Here is a 19,601-nt window from a genome sequence, read left to right as displayed (position 1 = left end):
GAAGGAACCCTCTTAAGGTAGCCAGGGAGAAACTTTCTGAGACATGTTCAGGCACCTGCAGGAATCTGCCAGCCAAATGCCTGCTGTACAGTTGGAAAATCATCTTTTCTGTGGTTACAGCTTTCATGCTGTCTTCCATAGTAACGCTAAGGCAGCTCAACATTACAGCAGTTTGTTTTTAAGTCCTGAGCGCTGCAGAAGTCAAAAAAAAAAAAAAAAAAAAAGGAAAGAAGAAACCCACAAAAAACCAAGAAGCCTTTCATAAGAAAAGAAGAGAGGAAAAGGAAGGAAAAATCCCAGACTTTAAGAGGTCATCTGGGTGCACTGAGGAGCTGAAGTGCCTTAAAGAAACACTGCTTTAACTTCCTCCACTCCCCACTAACACGTACTGCATTTCAAAGTTGAATTGGGGCTGGGGGGGGGGGGGTCCTGCTTTAATTTTAGGGGCTGGCAAACTCATCTGTTTGTACGGCTGGTAGTACACAGCACCTGAGTCACTTCATGGGCAAGCCACATTAAATCTGGACAGACCCTTGGCAAGATAGGGCTCCTGCTGAGAGCAGTTTGCAGTTCAAAATAACAATATTCATTAGAGGATACAGCTACTACAGAGTTGACTTCATCAAGTGAGAAATTCATGATGAATAAACACAAGCCTAATTTTTTTTATAACTTGGAAAAACTTAGTTTGATAGTAGTTGGTCATTTTTCCCCTGCAAATCTTCCTTCCAGCTTTTTGCAGAACTGCTCTCAGTATTCTTCCCATGCCTTTACTGCTGATAGGTTCTTCAGAGAAGCCTATTTTTGCATATTATCCAAGTACTTGCCAGCAGCTTTTCCCATAAAAGGCAGTATTTCCACATCCTCTTTTGTAGTCAGTGTAAATTTATATATTCTTTTAAGTCTGTTTTGGCTGTATTTCTGCTACCATTCAAGGCAAAGTGAAGGGAGTGGAACTGGATGTAGGGCTGATACTCCCAAATAGAAGTACGCTTTTTCTATTTAATGCTCTTCCCAGTGGTTGGTATTGGTGACAGAATTCTTCATTTCCTCACCAGAAGCCTTCCGCTTCTCAGGGCTGCAAGCCATCTTTGTCATACCATTATTATGGCAGTGTCAGGGCTCTCAGTATGCTAAAAAGCCCTTAATGGCCCTGACCAGCCACACCTGAGGCCACCCACAACATCCACGGCCCAGGGGCTCTATTTAAGCTCAGCCCTGGGTGCTTAGTCCCTGCCTGAGCTGTGCTGGAGGAGAGCTGGTCTGCAGCTCAGCAATGGTCTGGTGATGTGGAACTCAACCTGTGGGCTGACTTCCATACTTGACCTCAGACTTACCTCATCACCGTAATATTGCCTTATGATTTAGACTCTTTGTTGGACATGGCCACTGTCTGTGAGTCTCTCCTGCTGTGGGGCTGGGCCCAGGGTGGTGAGGTCCCTGTCTGGCCAGCTGTGGGATTCCCTTGGCTTGCCCTGGGATGCCTCCTTGGGATCACCTTCCCTTGGGGAGCAGCTGGCCCTTGTTACATTACAAACCCTTCTGAGGGACCAGCCTTCACATGGACTCTGATCCCCCCCACAGCACCAACCCTTTACTGACCACTGGGCTCCTAATGAATTCTCTTCCAGCCTGCTGGGGTCATCAGGAACAACCCAAAACCTCTGTCCCACTCAAGCCCTCCTTTCCTATGTGGCTTTTCAGGGGTGGCCTGTCCCCCTCAAGCCCTGAGTTGCTGATGCAATGTCCCTTTTGAGTTAGCTGTCCCTGTTCTGTGTCTGTGCCCTGGAAAAGGCTACTGCCCACCCCTCCCAGTGATACTGATCGCAGACCTGTGTGAGGACAGGCCTTGCTGAGAGGGGAGGCTGTTGTTAGGGCCCTGGGGGCACTAATTGTCCTCATGACCCTGACCAGCATCACCTGTGGCCTCCACCCACACCCAGGGGCTCTATTTAAGCTCAGCACTCTGCTGGGGGAGAGTGGATCTCTAGCTCAATTAGAGCTATTGCTTGGCTGTGGAGGCCTTTGATCCTGACTTTGGTCCCTGGGCTGACTTACTGGCTTTATCTTGGTTCCACTTCATCACTGTGGACCTACTTGCTGACCACTGGGCCTGATGGATGGATTTTCTGGTTTGGTGTTGGACCTGCCTCATTGCTTAGATACTGCTTTACAATTTGGACTTCTGGTTGGGCGTGGCTGTGCTTTTTGCACCTGTCTTGTTTGGATGTTGTGGGACTGAGTCCTGACTGGGGGGGGGGGGGGCACTGCCCTGCTGGCTACATTATCTCTCCTAACTCGAGGCTGCCTGACCCTTGCTGCACCCTAACAAGTAATGAGCAGATTCAAGTACAGTATTATGAATGCATATTATGGCTTAAGCACAATTTTGAGTGGCAAAGAACTGTGTTTGTAGCATGAGGAATAAAAGCTAAGCATGGGGCTCAGCTGTATTTAGCTCTTGGTCTACTAGCATATTTACTTTTGGAGATAAAGTGTCCTGGAATGGTTGTGTGTTCCTTCTCCTGCTATGAAGATTCAGCTGGGATGGTGTTAGTTCTGTCCCTTTCACTTCCTGCCAGCACAGTGCATAACTTACCCTCCTACAGCTAGTGTCCCTGCCTGATTACAGAGTTTGGTAGATGTCTCTGCATTGGTTGTGTGCGAGGCAGTGCTTTCAAGGCTTTCTTCTCAACCCTGTGGAACTACATTTTAAAGCAAAAGTAGAAAAACTGCAAGCCTATGGTTTCAAGCCCACATAAGCCAGTCCTTACAGTTTTGGGAAGGTGGAAGCAGTCAGCTACAAACTGTGAGAACGATCATCCCGAGTCCAGCCTACTGTTCCATCCAAAGCAGTGGCCAGTCATGAATGCCTGCTGAAGAATGTGAAAACAGGGTAAAGCTGTGGTGATGTTTAGCATACTCCTGTGATTTCTTACGCAAAAATCCAAACACTGTTGATCTGTATGTATCTCCCGATACTTCTCTACTTTTTTTTCTACCTTTCTTTTTTTCCTACATTTGGGGAAAAAAGGTACTGCATTGCAGTGAATCAGGTGTTTGTTTCTGGCCTAGGTAACAGTCACAACAATTGGTTATGGAGACAAAGTTCCCCAGACATGGATTGGGAAGACAGTAGCTTCCTGTTTTTCAGTATTTGCTATATCTTTCTTTGCTCTGCCAGCGGTAAGTAGAATTGGTTCACTTTTTTAAGTGTCTGTCTGATTTGGGCTCACAACTAGGTAGTTTTAAAATTGTTGCCTTTGATAGGAAATAGTGGTGTTGGATGTTGTTTCAGAATGCATACGCACGCATCCTTAAGTGTATGTTTGTGTGTCTGTGCACACACACACAAATGAAACTGCTGTATCTTTATTGCAGTCATTTTTGATGTGGCCTATGATGAAGGTAAGAATAATTTTCACTACTCAAAGAAGTGAAGCTATTCTGTGAGGTAGAGAGAGAAGTTGGTTTTTTTAATCAGCGTGTCAGTGCCAGAGATGGAATTTCCTTTGTTTCTGCTATTTTGTGATTATGTAAGAACAACTTAGGGTCCTGCAAGAAGAGCAACACTGCCATGAAGAAGTAATCTAGGAAACTGCATGTTTTCCTCCATGGTTCTATAAAGCATCTTTGGGCTTACTGAATGGGGGGAAAATAAAGGCATCAACATCAAAACAACTAGAAAAGACAAAATATTTCTTTAGTAACTACCAGTTTTAACAGAAATGCTGAAATTATAAAGCATATCTTTGGCTGTTTTGCTCAATTTGCCTGGAAAATCAAACTGGGTTCTGGCTTTAGTTGTGGGGGGGTTTTGTGGCAAGGAATTAAAAACAAGTGCAAAGAATAGCTGTAGTTCAGTCATGTGACATTGGCATTTACTTCTCCCATCATTGTGCAGGGTTGCCTTTGGAATGTGACCACCTCTCTGAATGCTTCTGACTAATGCTACCTGTAGATCACAGCAATAAACACATGCTGTTGACATGGGCATCGTGTAACTTCAATAAATGTGCTTAATTTCAGATTCATTTGTTGGAATAAATAGATTTCTGTCACTGTGGACACTTGAAAATATTTTTCTAGGAAAGCCTCTTCTAAAATATCCATTTAATTCATGTTAAGTATGTGGCTTAGGTATGTGAAGCCATATTGGAGTGTGACTAGTAATTTTGCTAATATTTAGGGTATTCTGGGGTCTGGTTTTGCGCTGAAAGTACAGCAGAAGCAACGTCAGAAGCATTTCAACAGACAAATCCCAGCTGCCGCGTCCCTAATTCAGGTAAGGCCCCTAACAGTAAAATGCTTAGGAGAAGGTGGTTGGCCTAGTAGTTAAAATGCTGAGAATAACTGTTACTAGGCTTTATTATAAATCTATAACTTGTGTTTACCACTTTGTCTTTTTGATTCACTTCAGTCACTAGAGAGAATTAGACAATTGCCTCTCCCTCCTCTTATGAGTGAGCATAGGAGGCTTTACTAGCCTGATATTCACAGGCATAGTGACACTAAGTAGATATGATGAGTCTATTCAGCAAAACAGAAAAAAAAAATAAATCTTTGTTGTAATCTTTAATTCCTGTCTAGCTTTTTATATTCCCTTAGGTCCTGTGCATCTGACAAATCCTGAGGCGATGAACGTGTATACATATGTATGTATACACACACCTCACTTTAGAAAAATCTCCCTGCATAACATTTTATATGATAATATAAAGAATGCAATAGCACGGTGCACAAATACTGAAGTGTGGCACACTGCAGAAAAAAAGGAAGCAGCAGGATTATATGGTGTTTGTGGGGATTCATTTTTATGGGTGTTGTTTGGTTTGTTGGTTTTGGGTTTGGTGTGGGGTTTTTTGGTGTGGGGGGGTTTTTTGGTTTTGTTTGTTTGTTTTTTACTGTGGGCAGGGTTAGACCTCAGCTCCTAGGGAGAACACTGCAAAGAGTGTTCTTACAATCACTGTGTACTGAGTGTATGTTTCCTGGTGCAAATTACACTCACTACAGTTATATACAGGGAAGACTGTATTTTATTAGGCATGATGTTGTGTGGTATAGTACAGTGATTGCAGACAGAACCCTTTGCAGCATGTTTACATTGATTGAAAATGTTGCTGTCAGTTTGGTTTGCAGCAAAATCTGACTTACCTGTCCAACAGGACAATGGTGACTGCTTATTCACCGACATTATTTGGTTTGGGTTTTATTATAGACTCTGTGGCGGTGCTACGCAGCTGAGAAGTCCTGCAGTTCTACAGCAACATGGAAGATCTATGTTACATCACCGGTGCAAAATCCCAAAAAACCACCAGCGCCATCTAGCCCTAGTCTGAGAAAACAGGTAATAGGGAGTTGGCAGAGCTCCCCTATTCTGTTCTCGCTTTTAATTTGATTGGGATAATTTGCCAAAATCCTTATGAAGTGTCCAGAGAATGTGGAGACCTGAAGGGCATTTATAATGGGACATTTAATTGTTTTCCTCATGCTGCAGCATGATAAGTTTAGTTTTCCTTAAAATAGTCCTGAGGGACAAACGTCTTCTATTTTTAAACTTGCACTGGTAGTATGATAGGTGCTGATTCTCCATTGCTCTGTCTACTTTGAAGTATCCTCTACATCCTCAAAGGGTAGTGTTAGTCAATAGTAACACTTTCCCGTTTTTTGCATAGCAGTTCATACTGGAAGAAAAGAGAAAGCTAGTTTAAAAAAAAAAAATACTCAACATGTGGCTGACAGTATCTATACTTGTCTTGCTCAAGTACTTGTCTCCATGGTAATTTATTTGGGGCTGAGTGTAGAAATTTTGGGAAATTTCTGAGCTGTGGCTGCAATAGAGTGGAATAGTATTTGTCTGCACAGGTGGGATTGCCTAAACACAGGTATGTAGTTTCACTGGCAAGCTTGCCTAGCCTTCAGCACCGCTTCTGGAAAGGCCCAGGTCTGCAGCAGGTCTAGCTCAGATACCCAGGATTTCTAAAGTGATGTTAGAGGCCTGGTTTTAGGTACTGAAATCCCACTGATGCCTGTTGCCCAGCAGAGAGTTGTAGTACAACTCCTCCACAGCATGTGTAGAAAACTGTCAGTATGATCTGTGTGCATGCATATGTTTTGATGTTAAAGCAGTGTGATCTACTCGGTGCTGAGCAGAGTGTAACTTTGCCATGAGACTAGCTACTTCATAACTAGAGGCAAAAGAACCAGGAGGAAAGGGGTAAGGCTGGGTGGTATGTGTTGCTGAACAGCAAGCAACACATGCTGGGAGAGCTCGAAAAACCAGTTAGTTTTTAGTGTCCTTGGTATTTTCCCTCTTTACTTTTTTTTTTCTAGTGAGAGGGATTTCCCTAATACGTTATTAAACTTGAATTTCCCTGTGAGCTGCTAACCCTAATTCAAGAACATAGCAATGGTTCTTTCTTCTCTTACTAATGGATCATCTTCTCTTATCAAAGGAGGCTAGGTCATTCTTTGTCTACCTAGCCTCTTATTTTAAAGACTAGAATGTATACTGACCAGCTTGTGTATGTTGTAGCACTTTGCTCTCCAGAGAATTCCTAGCTGCTTTTCCTGCTATGAGAGCCCATAATCTTTGCCTTTAGAAGCATTTTGATGCATGGTAGTGCATCAAATGCCCATTTCTACCATTTTTTGTGCTCTGTTTGATTAATTTCAAACATGCTTTTGTTTAATTGCTGCAGAGCTGAACAGAAGAATGAATTCCAAAAGACTGAATACAGATCATAAAAAAAAAAAAATAGAACTGGTTTACTTAGGCCAAGTAGCATTGTCCCTTTTGTGAATATATTGAGCCTGCAGCTGTTTGTGTCGATATATGTGAATACTCACTCTCTCTGATGCTTATCTCTACTAACTGCTTAGTGGTCATGTCAGAGGCCAGAGTACTTTGTAGAATTCAGTGCAGTAGCCCTAGATTTCCATTCCTTGTCAGAAGGCTACTGGAGCATCAGGCAAGTTAAAGTATGCCTCTTTTGAGGTGTGTGGGTAGTAGAACCAGGTGGGACTAGAGCCAAAGGGTAGGTAGTCATGAAGACCAGAAATAAATGCTATACTGTGAGAAATAGCATTTATATAGCTAGGTGGCGGCAGTAGACAGTATGTGCAATCAGTATGTGAGTGGCTGTTATGGTGGTCACTTCTCATCACAAAGGCAGATGAAGACCAGCCTTTCTTGGAACCAATTGAATTCAGACTTTCATTTTTTGTTCTTATGTACCACCTGTAGGATGCTTGTTAGGTTGCCTCTTATACTTCTAAAATCAGGAGAACTTCAACTTTGGAGGCATGAGAAAGGATCTATCTTCTGCTGTGCCTAATTCAGCCTTTTTGGTGAAATTTTCTTTACTTGAGAAAGCTGCATAGTGCCTAGCTCATAATTAAAAGTCTATGGTTATGTTTAATTACAGCTTTAGAAAAATGTTGCAGCCAAGCTGTTGTATACTCAAGTGACTCGTATTTTGAGTGCTTTGAGTTCTGCACCCAGTTTGAGAAACCTTACTTTGAGACCTGATTTTTCAGAATGTGCTAGGTGTCTTCTGAGAATCAAATTCTTACCAGATTTAAGTTGATAATTCATAATTGGCCACTTTCAAGACATTAATCAAGGATGTAACACTTTCACTGAATTTCAGTTACCTTTTTAAAAAAAAACAAACCCTCAAATGAATTTACTTTACAGTAAAGTTCACATGTATACTTTTCTGTTTTTGATAGTATCTTCTGATATCATCCCATTTCTACTACCACAGGCTAGAAGATACAAAAGAAAAGGGAAACTAGGCTGTGGTAATGGTTCTGCACCTGTAATAAACCCAGGAGAGAATGCCTTGTCTGTTCCACAGATCACTTATGATCATGTTGATGAACAAGAAGACAAAAAAGATGTGACTTTCTACATTGGTGAATCAGGAGGTAATTTACTTTCACTTATGTTCAGGTTAAGAGACAATGTTAAAGTGAATTGAACTGCTGAAGGGAAAATTTCCATGAAAAAATAATTTAAAACTATAATCAGTAAAGCAAGATGCCTCAAGCCAAGGACAAATACATAACAAAAACAGGGGGGACACAATTTAAAGAAAATCTTTAGATTCATGTGGTGTGAACATTAAAAGAGCTTTCTTTGCTTAGCAAAGTTAACTCAATTAAGATTTTGTATATATTGTTAATTCTACTCTTTTGATTTATCTCGGAGATGAATGGAAAGCTTCCTCAGATCTACCCCACCTTTAAACTTTACCTCCTACAGAGTCTGAAGGAAGGAAAATAAACCAGGAAAAATATCTTTACTTCTTTTACAGCACCCTCTTAAATATTGTGGAAATAAATTGGGATAGGAATGGCTAAATATTTTTATGCCTGTCTTGGGTTTTGATAAGTGGGGTTTTTTTCTTGCTTCATTTAAAGTGTTGTGTGTTGCTATAAGTGGCTGTTGTATTTCAACCTGGAAACCGGCTGAGTTTCACTACTGAGCTAAGATATTGCTTTGTTTGTAAAATTCCATTTTTAATTAAGTTTGTACTAGAAATGTGGGTATGAAATGGTATTGTTTACTATAAAGTGAGGGGTTTTTGGAAACCTGATTTTTCCACTTTTGTGTTGACTTCCTTTGTCTGATGGGGTTGTGGAAACATACCAGTTCTGGATCTGCTAAATCTTTAGCTCAAGGGGAGATTGTTTCCTTGTAGTCTGAGGAGTTATGCTCCATACCTAGAGGCATGCAAAGCCTTGCCAAGTTAACTGAGATATCCAAAGATGCTGGCCCTAGTCAAAGGTATGTTAGTTATCATGTGGTGTTTTTACTTAGGTTTTCATCTGTCTTTGATAAACCTTAACATCAACTCTGTATAAAATTGCTTCTGTTATGTGACACTGAAGCTGACACGGAGTTTCAGCCTGGAGAGAGTATGGCTGTAGTCTTGATGTGATGGTTTCTTTAATAAAAAGTACTTTATTTTTAGTCCCTAGAGGGAATATGTAGTGTCTCCTGTATTGAACATAAAGGTAGTAGTTTCATAGGTTGCATTTACAGAGTTGCTAGATTGTATTGTCAAGTCAAAGCAACCTATGTCATCTATGCTAGAGCAGTCAGATGTGGAACAGCAGAGAGCTGAGAGCTGGGGCATATTGAGGCACATCTGTAAGGGGTAGGAGCATCTGGCTCCCACAGGGATTTAGAAAGACCTTTGAACAACTGATAGGCATGAACTGCCATGGCAGGAAGAAGAGTTTCCTTCTTCCACTGATGAAGGTTTTTGTTACCCCTTATGTTTCATAGTCTTATATAAACCTTATATCTGTCACTTTGAGGTCAGAATGCTTTCAGCAATGGTGGTATTAATTGTTTGGTATTTCCAGTGTTTTTATAGGGTTCTGGGAAAGGGGACAAAGGGTATGATTTATAAATAAAGTTGCTGCTTTTTAACTACGTGTCTCTTAACAGAATGCTATGTTAATTCTGAGCTTGTTTATTAGAGCTGTGCAGCTTCCCTTGCTGGCCATGTAATAGAAGACTTTGAGCATAATTTGATATTGCGGCATCGCTGGTGATGGACAGAAGCAAAGTGTTGTGTAACTCCTAACAATACTGAAGACAGTTAAGATGTTGAGGACTATGTTGTCTGTATTTGTGATTCTGCCAGTGCACATTTATTCACTTAAGCTATGTTCCTTAAAAGTTCATATTCTGAGCAAAGCTCTGCATCAGAGGAAAGAGATTGAAAAGACAAGCCTCTATCTCTTCCTGCTTCACAGCTTGGTAATAGAGGAAAATTTTTTTCCACTTTTTCTGAAAATGTTTTCTTGTTGTACTTTTATTATAGCTGGTCTAACTTGTTCTGAGAGACAGCCATGCGTATTATTCCCTTACCAATTAAATTTTTATCTATTTTTCATTTTCTTTCACGTTTTGCCTTAGCCAGTGTCGGGGGGTAAGTCACACTTAATTTGATTTTCTGATTTATTCCTTCTGTTGCAAAGCTTCCAGGAATGTAGCTGGCTAACTCGATTGCTCAATTGACTGAACGTTCTTGACACCTTTCAAAAGTTTAAACCTGATTTTTCTCAGTGAAGTTCTTCTTGCCAGAATTAATAGGCTTCTATTCTTGGGAAGTGGAAGTACTAGGCTTTGAGCCTGTAAATGAGGGTATTTTTTTCCTCTTAAAAAGCTGAAAGTAGAAAAGGCAGAGAAAATAATAATAAAAAAAAAAGGCATTCGAAAAGGGCCGTGCCAGCTTCTATTTCAGTGTTGCTATAGTGGAATATTGTATTCATCAGTTGTGGGGACTGGATGTTTTACAGATGATGGCAAACTTCGATGTTGGATTAGAACACTTTTATAGGCCTGACCTAGGAGGAGCAGAGCTGTTGCTTTAAAACAGCTCTTCTAGTCTGCTGCTCTGTTCAGATGTGTGAGAGAATGTAGGGAGACCTGAAACAAATGCCTGGCAAGTGCAGGCAACAGAGTAACAGTCCCACTAAGAAAATTCCTTGGTTTGGGCAGAAATAGGCTGAAATTAAGTTAAAATTTCCTTGGTAAAGGAGGGGTTTACCTTAATTCAGGAACTGCATTGTGTGACTGCACCTTTTCTCATGTAAATAGGGTTTTTCTTAGGATATCTTTTTCATGTATCCACGTCCACCCAGCATTTTGGCTTGCTCAAAACTTGGTTAGGAGGCATGTCTTTCAAAGCTAGGCAAAAATGCTTTCCTCTTCTATAGGAAGAAGGTTTGAGAAAAGGGAAGCCTTATAAAGCCTATAGATGTGATCAACATCAAAGTTTCTGAGATACTTGTGTATCTGTAATAAAAACATCTATTGGATAGTGCATAATGTAGAAACTAAGTCTTTCCATACCACAAATAATGGAATCTCGAAACAAATGCTTGATAACCTAAAAGGAAAACAGTTCCTGACTTAATTCTGCACCATGCATGAGTTTTAGGGTGTGACTAATGTAGAGTACTCCATAACCCTAATAACTTGCAGGAGTGGAATGGCCAAAAGTCTTGTGCATTAAGTTTCCGTGTTTGAAGTCAAACCTCTCAAAATGAGGAAGCTATTTAGAAAGAAACTAAAAAGGAACAGCTAAAGAAAACCTGGATTTAAGAAAAACAATTCTGGAAAATAACTATGATGCTGAAGATACTCTACTGCAGTATATCCTTTTCATGGATATCTATTGCTTTTTCTGAGGAACTCTTTGAAACCACAGTGTATGATTTAATTTTTTTCCTGTAGTGATTTAAAACCCTCAGTGACTTCATTCTCACCTGAAATTATAGCTATTATTGTTCTCTATAGTGTTGAAACTGATCTTTACCTGTACTTCTGTTAACTACTGCGTGCATACTGACCTGCAGCAGGGTCTGTTATCAGGATGATAAGACATGTATGATCTCTTGGGCATCTTTAATGTTCCTGTGAGATTTAAAGAAGGCACTTAAGTATCAAATGATAGTTATGATAGCAAGAATGAATGGCAGGTCATACAAGGATCCAAAGAGAAGAAAAACAAATAACACTTGAGCGTAACTGAAATCTTTTACATGCGCTTGAGTTTAATCTTCAAATAACAACTATTCATTGCAATGTATGCTTCTCAAAATGAACTGAATAGCTGTTTCATAATGCTTTTTATTAGGGAGGAAAAAATTATAAAAATGTGGAAGTTTTTGGACCTTGAAGGTCAGCCTCCTGGGACATCTCCAGCAGATGGAATATATTATTCTCTGTCAGTTACTGTAGGTTGTATACACAATGCATTATTGTAAAATTTGTCAAAGTCACAAGACTCTCTCAGTGATAAATCTCTGTTGGGGTAAAAATAAAATTCTGTATTCATCACTATGCTTTTCTGTTTGCTTTTTGGAATTTCTTGCATGCTGACATACTTCCCCCCCGCCATATTTAAAACAAAACAGCACGAGAGTAACCTCTCACAAGGAGGGGGGAGAAAACTGCAGTTTTCAATGATTGCCAGTATACCCTCTTATAGAGAGTGTCTAATAGTGTTAATGTTGATTTATTCTGTCTGTAACGCTAGTTTGGATGTTGACATTCCAGAATTCACCTATCTAGTAACGGGTTGGTTGTTCCTGGAACCTGGTTGCATTTCCATTGGGGAAAAAAGGGCTGCTTTCCTTCAGAGGTGTAGATGGATTACAATCTGCAGTACATATAAAGAAGCAAACGTTTTAAATGAAGTGGATTCATAGATTCCAGTGCTGACAAGCTGAGTGAAAGGTGAGAAAAAAACATGTGGCTGAAATTAACAGAATAAGGCAAACACCAAAGCTTTTGAGAGCCTGCATAACTGTCAGTAAGTTAGAAAAGCATAAATATAAAGATATGCTCCAAATTAGAGAAAGTATCCAGATACCATGCTTCTGAAAAATGTCATGCTCTTAAGAAGGTGAGTTTAGCATATGCTGGTGGTTTTGCAGTGAGAACCTATATTCAGCATATGGATGTTTAACTTCTAAATTTGTCAGTTCAGGACTTGTAGCTACTAATGGTACGTGCCTGTGAGTAAGAATTGTGCAAACATACTTGTATGCCTCAACCAGAAAGTTTTCAGTCTTTGCTGTTTCAGCCCTGGCTGTCCCAAGTGAGAACTTTCAGTGAGTTCTGTGGTTTATCTTGCATGACCAAAATGGATGGTAGAACTGTGAGTGAAAGGGTGGTGGTGTAAGGGCAAATGGAGGCTGAGAGGAAAAGAACAGTTGCCTCTGCCAAACTCACTCTTAATTCTGATTAAATCTGGCAGCTTTTGAGGTTTAAAAAATTATTTTTGTTCTGCTTTTATCCAACTCTCTGTTCTGCCTGATTTAGGACCAGGGTTTAGACGATCAGTTGCTCTGAATTGGGCTTGTGCAGGGACTTGGTACCAGATGGTCCCAGAGACCATGGGAATGCCTAGTGACAGAAGGTATCTGCAGCTCCCTCAAACCCTTTCTGATTAGTAATATCACTAAAACTAATTTTAGAGTTTTTATCCAGAAAAGATTTTTGCTTCATCAAAGTACATTTAGATAAAACTTCATTTAGTTGAAAAAGTTCCAACTAACTTCAGTTGTGACGTAGGACTGAATTTAGCTGTTCTGTAGCAAAAGAAAATTATCCTGTATAGTAAAGAGACTTCATGATGGAGTTGGCATAGGAGAAGCACATGGTGAATGACAAGTTTGTGCTAGAGAGTTTAAAAAAAAACAATCAAGTCCTGTACACCATGGACTATTGGCAGTGGTGTTTTTGATCAAGTTGACTATTAGAACTGGAAAAAAGACACCATCAGCACAGCAGTGGGAAAAAATAATAATGAGTTGCAAAGGAGGGCATACCCTAGAATAGGATGTTTTGTTGCCAAAAGTTAGTATTTCAGATAACGGTTAAATGGTACAAAATCTAGAAAAACAGAGAAGCAAATAAACTATATTTATGAATCAACATGTTGCTGAATAATAAATCAAAGACAGCTTTTTAAAGTCAGATTAAATTTACCTAATAAATTTGTGTGTTTTGGTAAACTATTTCACAGAACTGATGTGGTCCTGATTATTTTTGCTTTCAGATCCAGAATCTACATCATGATAGTCTTGCAGTGTAAGTCTCTAGGCAAGAGAAGGAAGAAAAATGCAAGACCCTTTTGTAGGGGTGCCAAGGGAGAATTCAACTGTTGATGATAAAGACAGGAAATAAGGTTTTGTTTGTTGTGCAACCAGCAGAATCTTCCCACGATATGGGACCATGTGGGTTTTTCCTGACATCTGTCTGAAGGAATACATTGGAAAAACCTATTATTCAGCTAGGTCTTCAGTAGCCTTGGTACAGAAGGAGGAGAGTGGGAGTAGAGACACTGTTCTACCTTTGAGTTGTACTGCTAGAGATGTGATTGAAAATATGAAAGGCACGTTGGAGAATAACCATAAAAAGATAGACTTAGCCAGCCTTGGGAAGAAGAGAGAAGTGAAATACAGTTATGGGACCTCAAGAATGGAAACTCATAGTTAATAGATGAGGTATGGTAGGAAGCAACACTAAGAAGTGTTATGTTCAAAGTCTTGACAGAGCACTGGAACAGGCTGCCCAGAGAGGTTGTGGAGTCTCCTTCTCTAGAGATTTTCAAAACCCACCCGGATGTGATCCTGTGCAACCTGCTCTAGGTGATCCTGCTTTAGCAGGGGGGTTGGACTAGATGATGTCCAGAGGTCCCTTCCAACCCCTACCATTCTGTGATTATTTATAAACAAGAGGAAGCACACAATATAAAACTAGAATTTAGTGCTAGTATAACTGAAATATTGAAATCTAATCACTATTAGTCCAGATCTAATTGTTACAAAAAAGCCATGAAATGCAATTTTCTTTTTCCTATTTAAAAAGTTGCAGTAATGATAAAAATAGAGTTAAAACTGTAACACATACTTCTTAATTTCTACCTATTTTCCTGACATTTATACTCATTTTTCCACTGCTTATCTGGGTCCTAAGGTTTCATTTGCTGGAGAGGGAGAAGGGGAAATGTTAACAATGAATTGTTGAAATCTGGTGTCCTTCACAGGGAGGAATGTGATGTTTGTGGTGACAGTTTCGTCTTCCTCTCCCAGGAGCCACCTGGGCTCACTTATATACGCTTCCTAACACACTTTTACATACTTCTTCGCTGTCATGCAGCTCCAGGTTTCATCTGAATTTAGCATGTATGTTCCCCTTTATGTGAGATAATATTTTTTATTCTCTGTTACCCTTAAAACCAGTTTTGTCTTGCTCCAGGACTACATTTTTCTTTTAACTGACCATTAGTGAATTGTTTATAGCTGTGGGGTCTCCAGTGCCAAGCCTGTGCCGCATCTGTTATCTCATGCCTGTACTGCTATGCACTGCATCCTGCATTTCCACTTCTCGAGGCCTCTGACGTTCTGCCCAGGCTGTATTTCTATAAACTATGTCATTTAGTTGTAAATATCTCATCGTACTAGAACAACTGTTGTTACTGCTGTAGATGTGAAACTATGGTTGTACAACAAAGATAAACAAAAATAAACCAAGTTAGATATAGACACCTGGTCAATTAGAGAAATTACTGTCACAGCTAAATCACTTAATGTCTGATCAAGAAAAGTTTGAACAGGGCAGGCCTGATTAGCCTCATTCCTTAGATCTTGCAAACTCAGTACAAAGCTTAGGCCCAGTTACTAGCAGTGGTAATGTGGGACAACACAGAAGAATTCAGGAGATGTAGGAGCTCCTTAGTGAATTCACATGAATATTCCAAGCTGTCACTTTTCCAAAATGTAGGACCAAACTGGGTAAATTTGTGAGCTTTTCTTAATGACCTAAACTTGAGATGAAAATCTATGCAGAATGGAAGCTTGGCCCAATTATTAACCATAAAGCGTACAGAAAGTAATGATGTCAGGAAGTAGTTAATGCTTTTTTCTTTTCACTGAAAATTAAAACTGAATTTGCTAAAATTGACATTACAATTTGTATCGCTTGCTACTATTTGGCTGATGATTCAGTGAGCAGCAAATCAAGTCAGAACAGAAAAGAAAGGATTGGGAAAGACACACTGGAGTCAGGTTGCTTTCAGTTATCCGTGCTTGCAAAGCAAATAGCTGAGGATAAGGGAATGATGGGAAACAACCTGAGAACCACTAACAGGACTGCTAGGAGGCTGGTGAGATGCGTATAAAAGGGCACACAACGCATGCTTTGAAAGGGAGGGAAGGAGGAATTTCAATTTCTAGGAAATTCCATTTCCTAGAAGAATGCTGGAGTGGTCAAACTATGTCTGAAAAAACAGGTATAAGGAAGGAAATTAGTAACTGTTAATGTGAATTGGTCAAGAGCAATCACGACATATCACGCGAGGTATTTTTCTGTGATAGTGTAATGTGTGTTACAGGAGAGAGGCCAAAGACAGTTTAAGTACTGATTTTAGTCATTCTTTCCTGTCTCATCCTTATATGTACATAAACATGGGATCTAGATTATGGCCTAGAAAATTAGCTTAGGCTACTGTAAGAGGGATGAAAACTTGTTGGGATGTGATAGTTAACAAAATAGTTACCAGCTGTTCACTGTTTAACTGAGAAATGTGTTTAGAGAGATTTCTGAGCTTGGTGCTATCAAATAAGCCCATCAGTGGGTCGGATCGTGGACTAGACTGGAATTTTTATTCAATGTGCATTTTGGTATCAACTGAGAAGTGGCTGAGAGCGCTTTGAAGACAGCCTGTGAGCCTCCCACAGAGGCAGCAATGTCTGTGCAACTGGCCCCTGTCTCATGTTCCTCTGCTAATCTAGTATCTCACTAATTCACCGCAGTGATCTGTCTCTGCACTTTTGATATCAAGTACAAAGGCAGCTGCTTGACCTGATCTCTGATCTATTAACCAGCTGTTTATGGTACATGATGCCGCAGTGTGGAAAAGATAAGCCCCTCACTGCATAGCACTGAGGGATGTGTTGCACTCAAATGAGCCGTTGTAGGCAGACAGCAGAGCATAGCACTGCAGCACTTTGTCCTTCTGGAGGTGATATGATCCAAAGTATTTTGAGTAAGTGAGGGTAACCTTTGGGGGGGCGGGGGGGTGGGGTGTGGAATTAAGCAAGTAGGGATTTAGGGTTTCTCTTTTTATGGAGGGCTTGAACTCTGGTTAAGACCACAATTTTCTAATTATGTTCTAATTAGTCAAGTAACTTAATATTAAAAATTATAATGCAGATTGTGCATCAGGGAATGTGAAACTAATACAGGCTTCCTGGGGAAACAGTCTATGACGCTTATCTTTAAAAGCACAAATAAACATGTGCTACACAACTTGGATTTTTCTCACCGCTGCTACTTTAGAATTTAATTTTTGTTAAATGTTTCAGTGGGGTAGCAAGAGTCTCACTCCACTGCAGCCCGGAATACAGAATATGTGGTCTAGCATGCTGAAAACCAATCTCCAAACATCAGTAATTTAATTTCAAAATGCCAAGGTACATCTCCACATGATCCAGTGAATGAGAATAGGGAAGGGGGGGAAAAAAAATCCACCAACGCTTAGGCCAGTGGTGACGTACAGAGCAATTGTTAGTACTGTAGACTGAGGGTTTCCATTGTTATTCTGTAGTGACTGTATGGAAGTGACGTACAGAGCAATTGTTAGTACTGTAGACTGAGGGTTTCCATTGTTATTCTGTAGTGACTGTATGGAAGTGAAGGTCTTTGAGCCTTCTCACTGAAGGTGAGAAGCAGGTACTTCACCTTATAAATGGGAATAAGGGCAACTTTTTGCATTTTTTCCTTTTTTTTTTTTTTTGTGTGTTTGTGTGGACTGTTTTCATAAAAAGCCAAGGATCATGAACTTTTGCTTCAAACTCTTTTCTGTAAAAGCAGCAGCAGAAGCAGCTAGAGACTGTTAAAACAAGAATGGAAGACTACGACAAAACTCCAGCATGTTTAGTGGGCCGTTAGATTGCAACAGAAACCTCTTTTTGGTGTGGAGGCTGTATGTAAAAGGCTTGTCTCCTGTTGAGGAGGGAGCGCTGCATGAATCGGTGTTCTTGGATTCTTTTCCTAGCTCTGTTACTGATTTGCTATGTGACCTTGGGCAGACAATTAACTCACTGTGCTTCAGTTGCATCATCTGTTAAATGAATGTAAGTCTTGTCTCTGTCACAGAGAGATTGTGAGTCTTAATTGTTTATGAAGTGGTTTTAGACTGACACAGCATTTCAGAAGTGAAGAATGTTATTAGTCAATGCAGTATTAAACATAGGCCTACTCATTTATTGTTAGCATAAACAAGGAGGAGTGGTAATCAGGAATGTCAGCTTTTTCAACAAGAGAAGCTGATTTTCACAGAAATGTAGCAAATGCTCTGTGGGGAAAATAAGATGTGATTTAATCCAGAATGTAAAGCTACTTTTTAGCCACAAAAATTTGTTCTTTCTGATGGAAATGACAAAATATTATTGTGGGAGATCAGGGTACCATGTTAAAAAAAAATAAAAGAAAATCATGGCAATTATGACTATTTCTACTTAAATGGAGGAGTAGGTGCCATGAAAAGTATATTTACTCTTGAATATGTGACTTAATATGGCTTGAAAAGCATGTATTTTACACATTTTACATTGTATGTCAGCTGGGAAAGCTGAAAAGATTCCAGAATTAGAAGTAAAATAAACTCTGTTTCTTTGGGGTGTGTTTATGTATGCGTGACACTGACCGCTACTTTAAAAAATGGAGAAGAAATAAATTGGGCTCTCTTTTCGGTTTGGCTCCCTGTTTAGATACCCAGGTGTTAGTCACTTTCTAAAAAAATTTTAGCTTGCTTGATCTGTCAAGCATGTGGTTTGCAGTCTCATAGAAATTGGTTAGAAAATAATTTTGATTTGTAGGGATGCATGGTGTTCTTTCCAGATTTTCTCAACCACAAATCCATGGGAATCTTTGCTTTTACTTCCGTGCTTTGGAAATGCTTCCATGCACTGCCAGGAATAAGTACTGTGATGGAAAATCTGGCCTGTCAACTTGCCTAAAGATATATGCACAAGGGGCTTTTACACCTTTCTGTCAGTTTAATCCTATCAAGTGTAAAAAACACTGTATGTCTGAGTATAAATAGAAGGAGGGAAGTCTAAGACATTAAGCTTTGTTTCAACCTTTGTACATGGTAAAAAATGACTCATTCCAGTCAATGATCTTTGGTTTTTTTGCAAGTAAAGATTGAAGAACCCTTCACAGAGGGATACCTAGGCTATCCCCACATTTAAACTAGTCTTATTTGCTATTATGTCATTAATCTTCACACCTGAATAATTTTGAACTTATACCTCCTACATCTGTTGCTGGCTATAATTTTCTTTCTGCTTTTCTCATGAGTGCTATGTCTGAGAACCTGAAATCGATGCCACTTTGTCCTCTTGGAAAGGGAGTGAAGAGTCATTAGGGTGATGCCAGTATTGCACTGAGCTATGATCTGATCTAGTGACACACTAATATTTTCCTATGTTATTTCTATTTACTCCAGTACAAAGTAGTATATACAATGAGAGCGACTGTGTCTTAGGAACGTGCATAATTGAGGCATTCCGAAGAGATACGATTGTTTTATTTTTGGGCTTCTTCCTGGTAATTTGGATCTGCATAAAATCTGACAGGCTGGCTGTGAAAAGAATTAGTTGCTCTGAAGACCACATGCTCTGTTAATCATGAAAACCTAGGAAAAAAGGTACTGCACCATGTGTCTGCCAGTTAGAGGTAGTCAGAACTCTCAAAGTATTTTTCATGACTATTGTAAAAAAAGAAAAGCAGCTGCTTGTCATTTACTTAACCTTGCTTGGGCTAAATTTAATCAGTAGAAAACATCTGGAACTGATTCCCCTTCAATTTGGAGTGTCCAGTAATCTGCTGTGTACATACAACTGGTGCACCTTTAGCATTAGAATACTTGGCTAAACAATCTTTTGCAATATTGTTATCTTTTTGGAAGGAAAAGAGGAAGCAACAGTAATTTCCTAATGAGCAAACATTTGCAATGTTCTGTATAGGTTGTGTTGTTCATTGATTTTGTGCAGCTGTT

The 19,601-nt window shown here is 39.8% G+C and overlaps 1 protein-coding gene across 7 annotated transcripts in view; it reads left to right on the top strand.

Moving 5' to 3' along the window:
• The window catches only part of LOC104640762 (potassium voltage-gated channel subfamily KQT member 1), a 537,282-nt gene that overhangs the window by 66,410 nt on the left and 451,271 nt on the right, over positions 1–19,601 (top strand). For all 7 annotated transcript variants that reach the window (XM_075761081.1, XM_075761101.1, XM_075761090.1 and 4 more), the window contains 4 exons: positions 3,076–3,186; positions 4,190–4,285; positions 5,219–5,347; positions 7,770–7,932. In XM_075761081.1, coding sequence (XP_075617196.1) covers positions 3,076–3,186; positions 4,190–4,285; positions 5,219–5,347; positions 7,770–7,932 — 499 coding nt within the window. The remainder of the gene's footprint in view (positions 1–3,075; positions 3,187–4,189; positions 4,286–5,218; positions 5,348–7,769; positions 7,933–19,601) is intronic.

The sequence above is a fragment of the Balearica regulorum genome, chromosome 1 (assembly GCF_011004875.1).
Source record: "Balearica regulorum gibbericeps isolate bBalReg1 chromosome 1, bBalReg1.pri, whole genome shotgun sequence".
Lineage (NCBI taxonomy): Eukaryota > Metazoa > Chordata > Aves > Gruiformes > Gruidae > Balearica > Balearica regulorum.
Note: the sequence above shows the minus strand (reverse complement) of the source record. Positions and strands in the feature narration are given on the sequence as shown.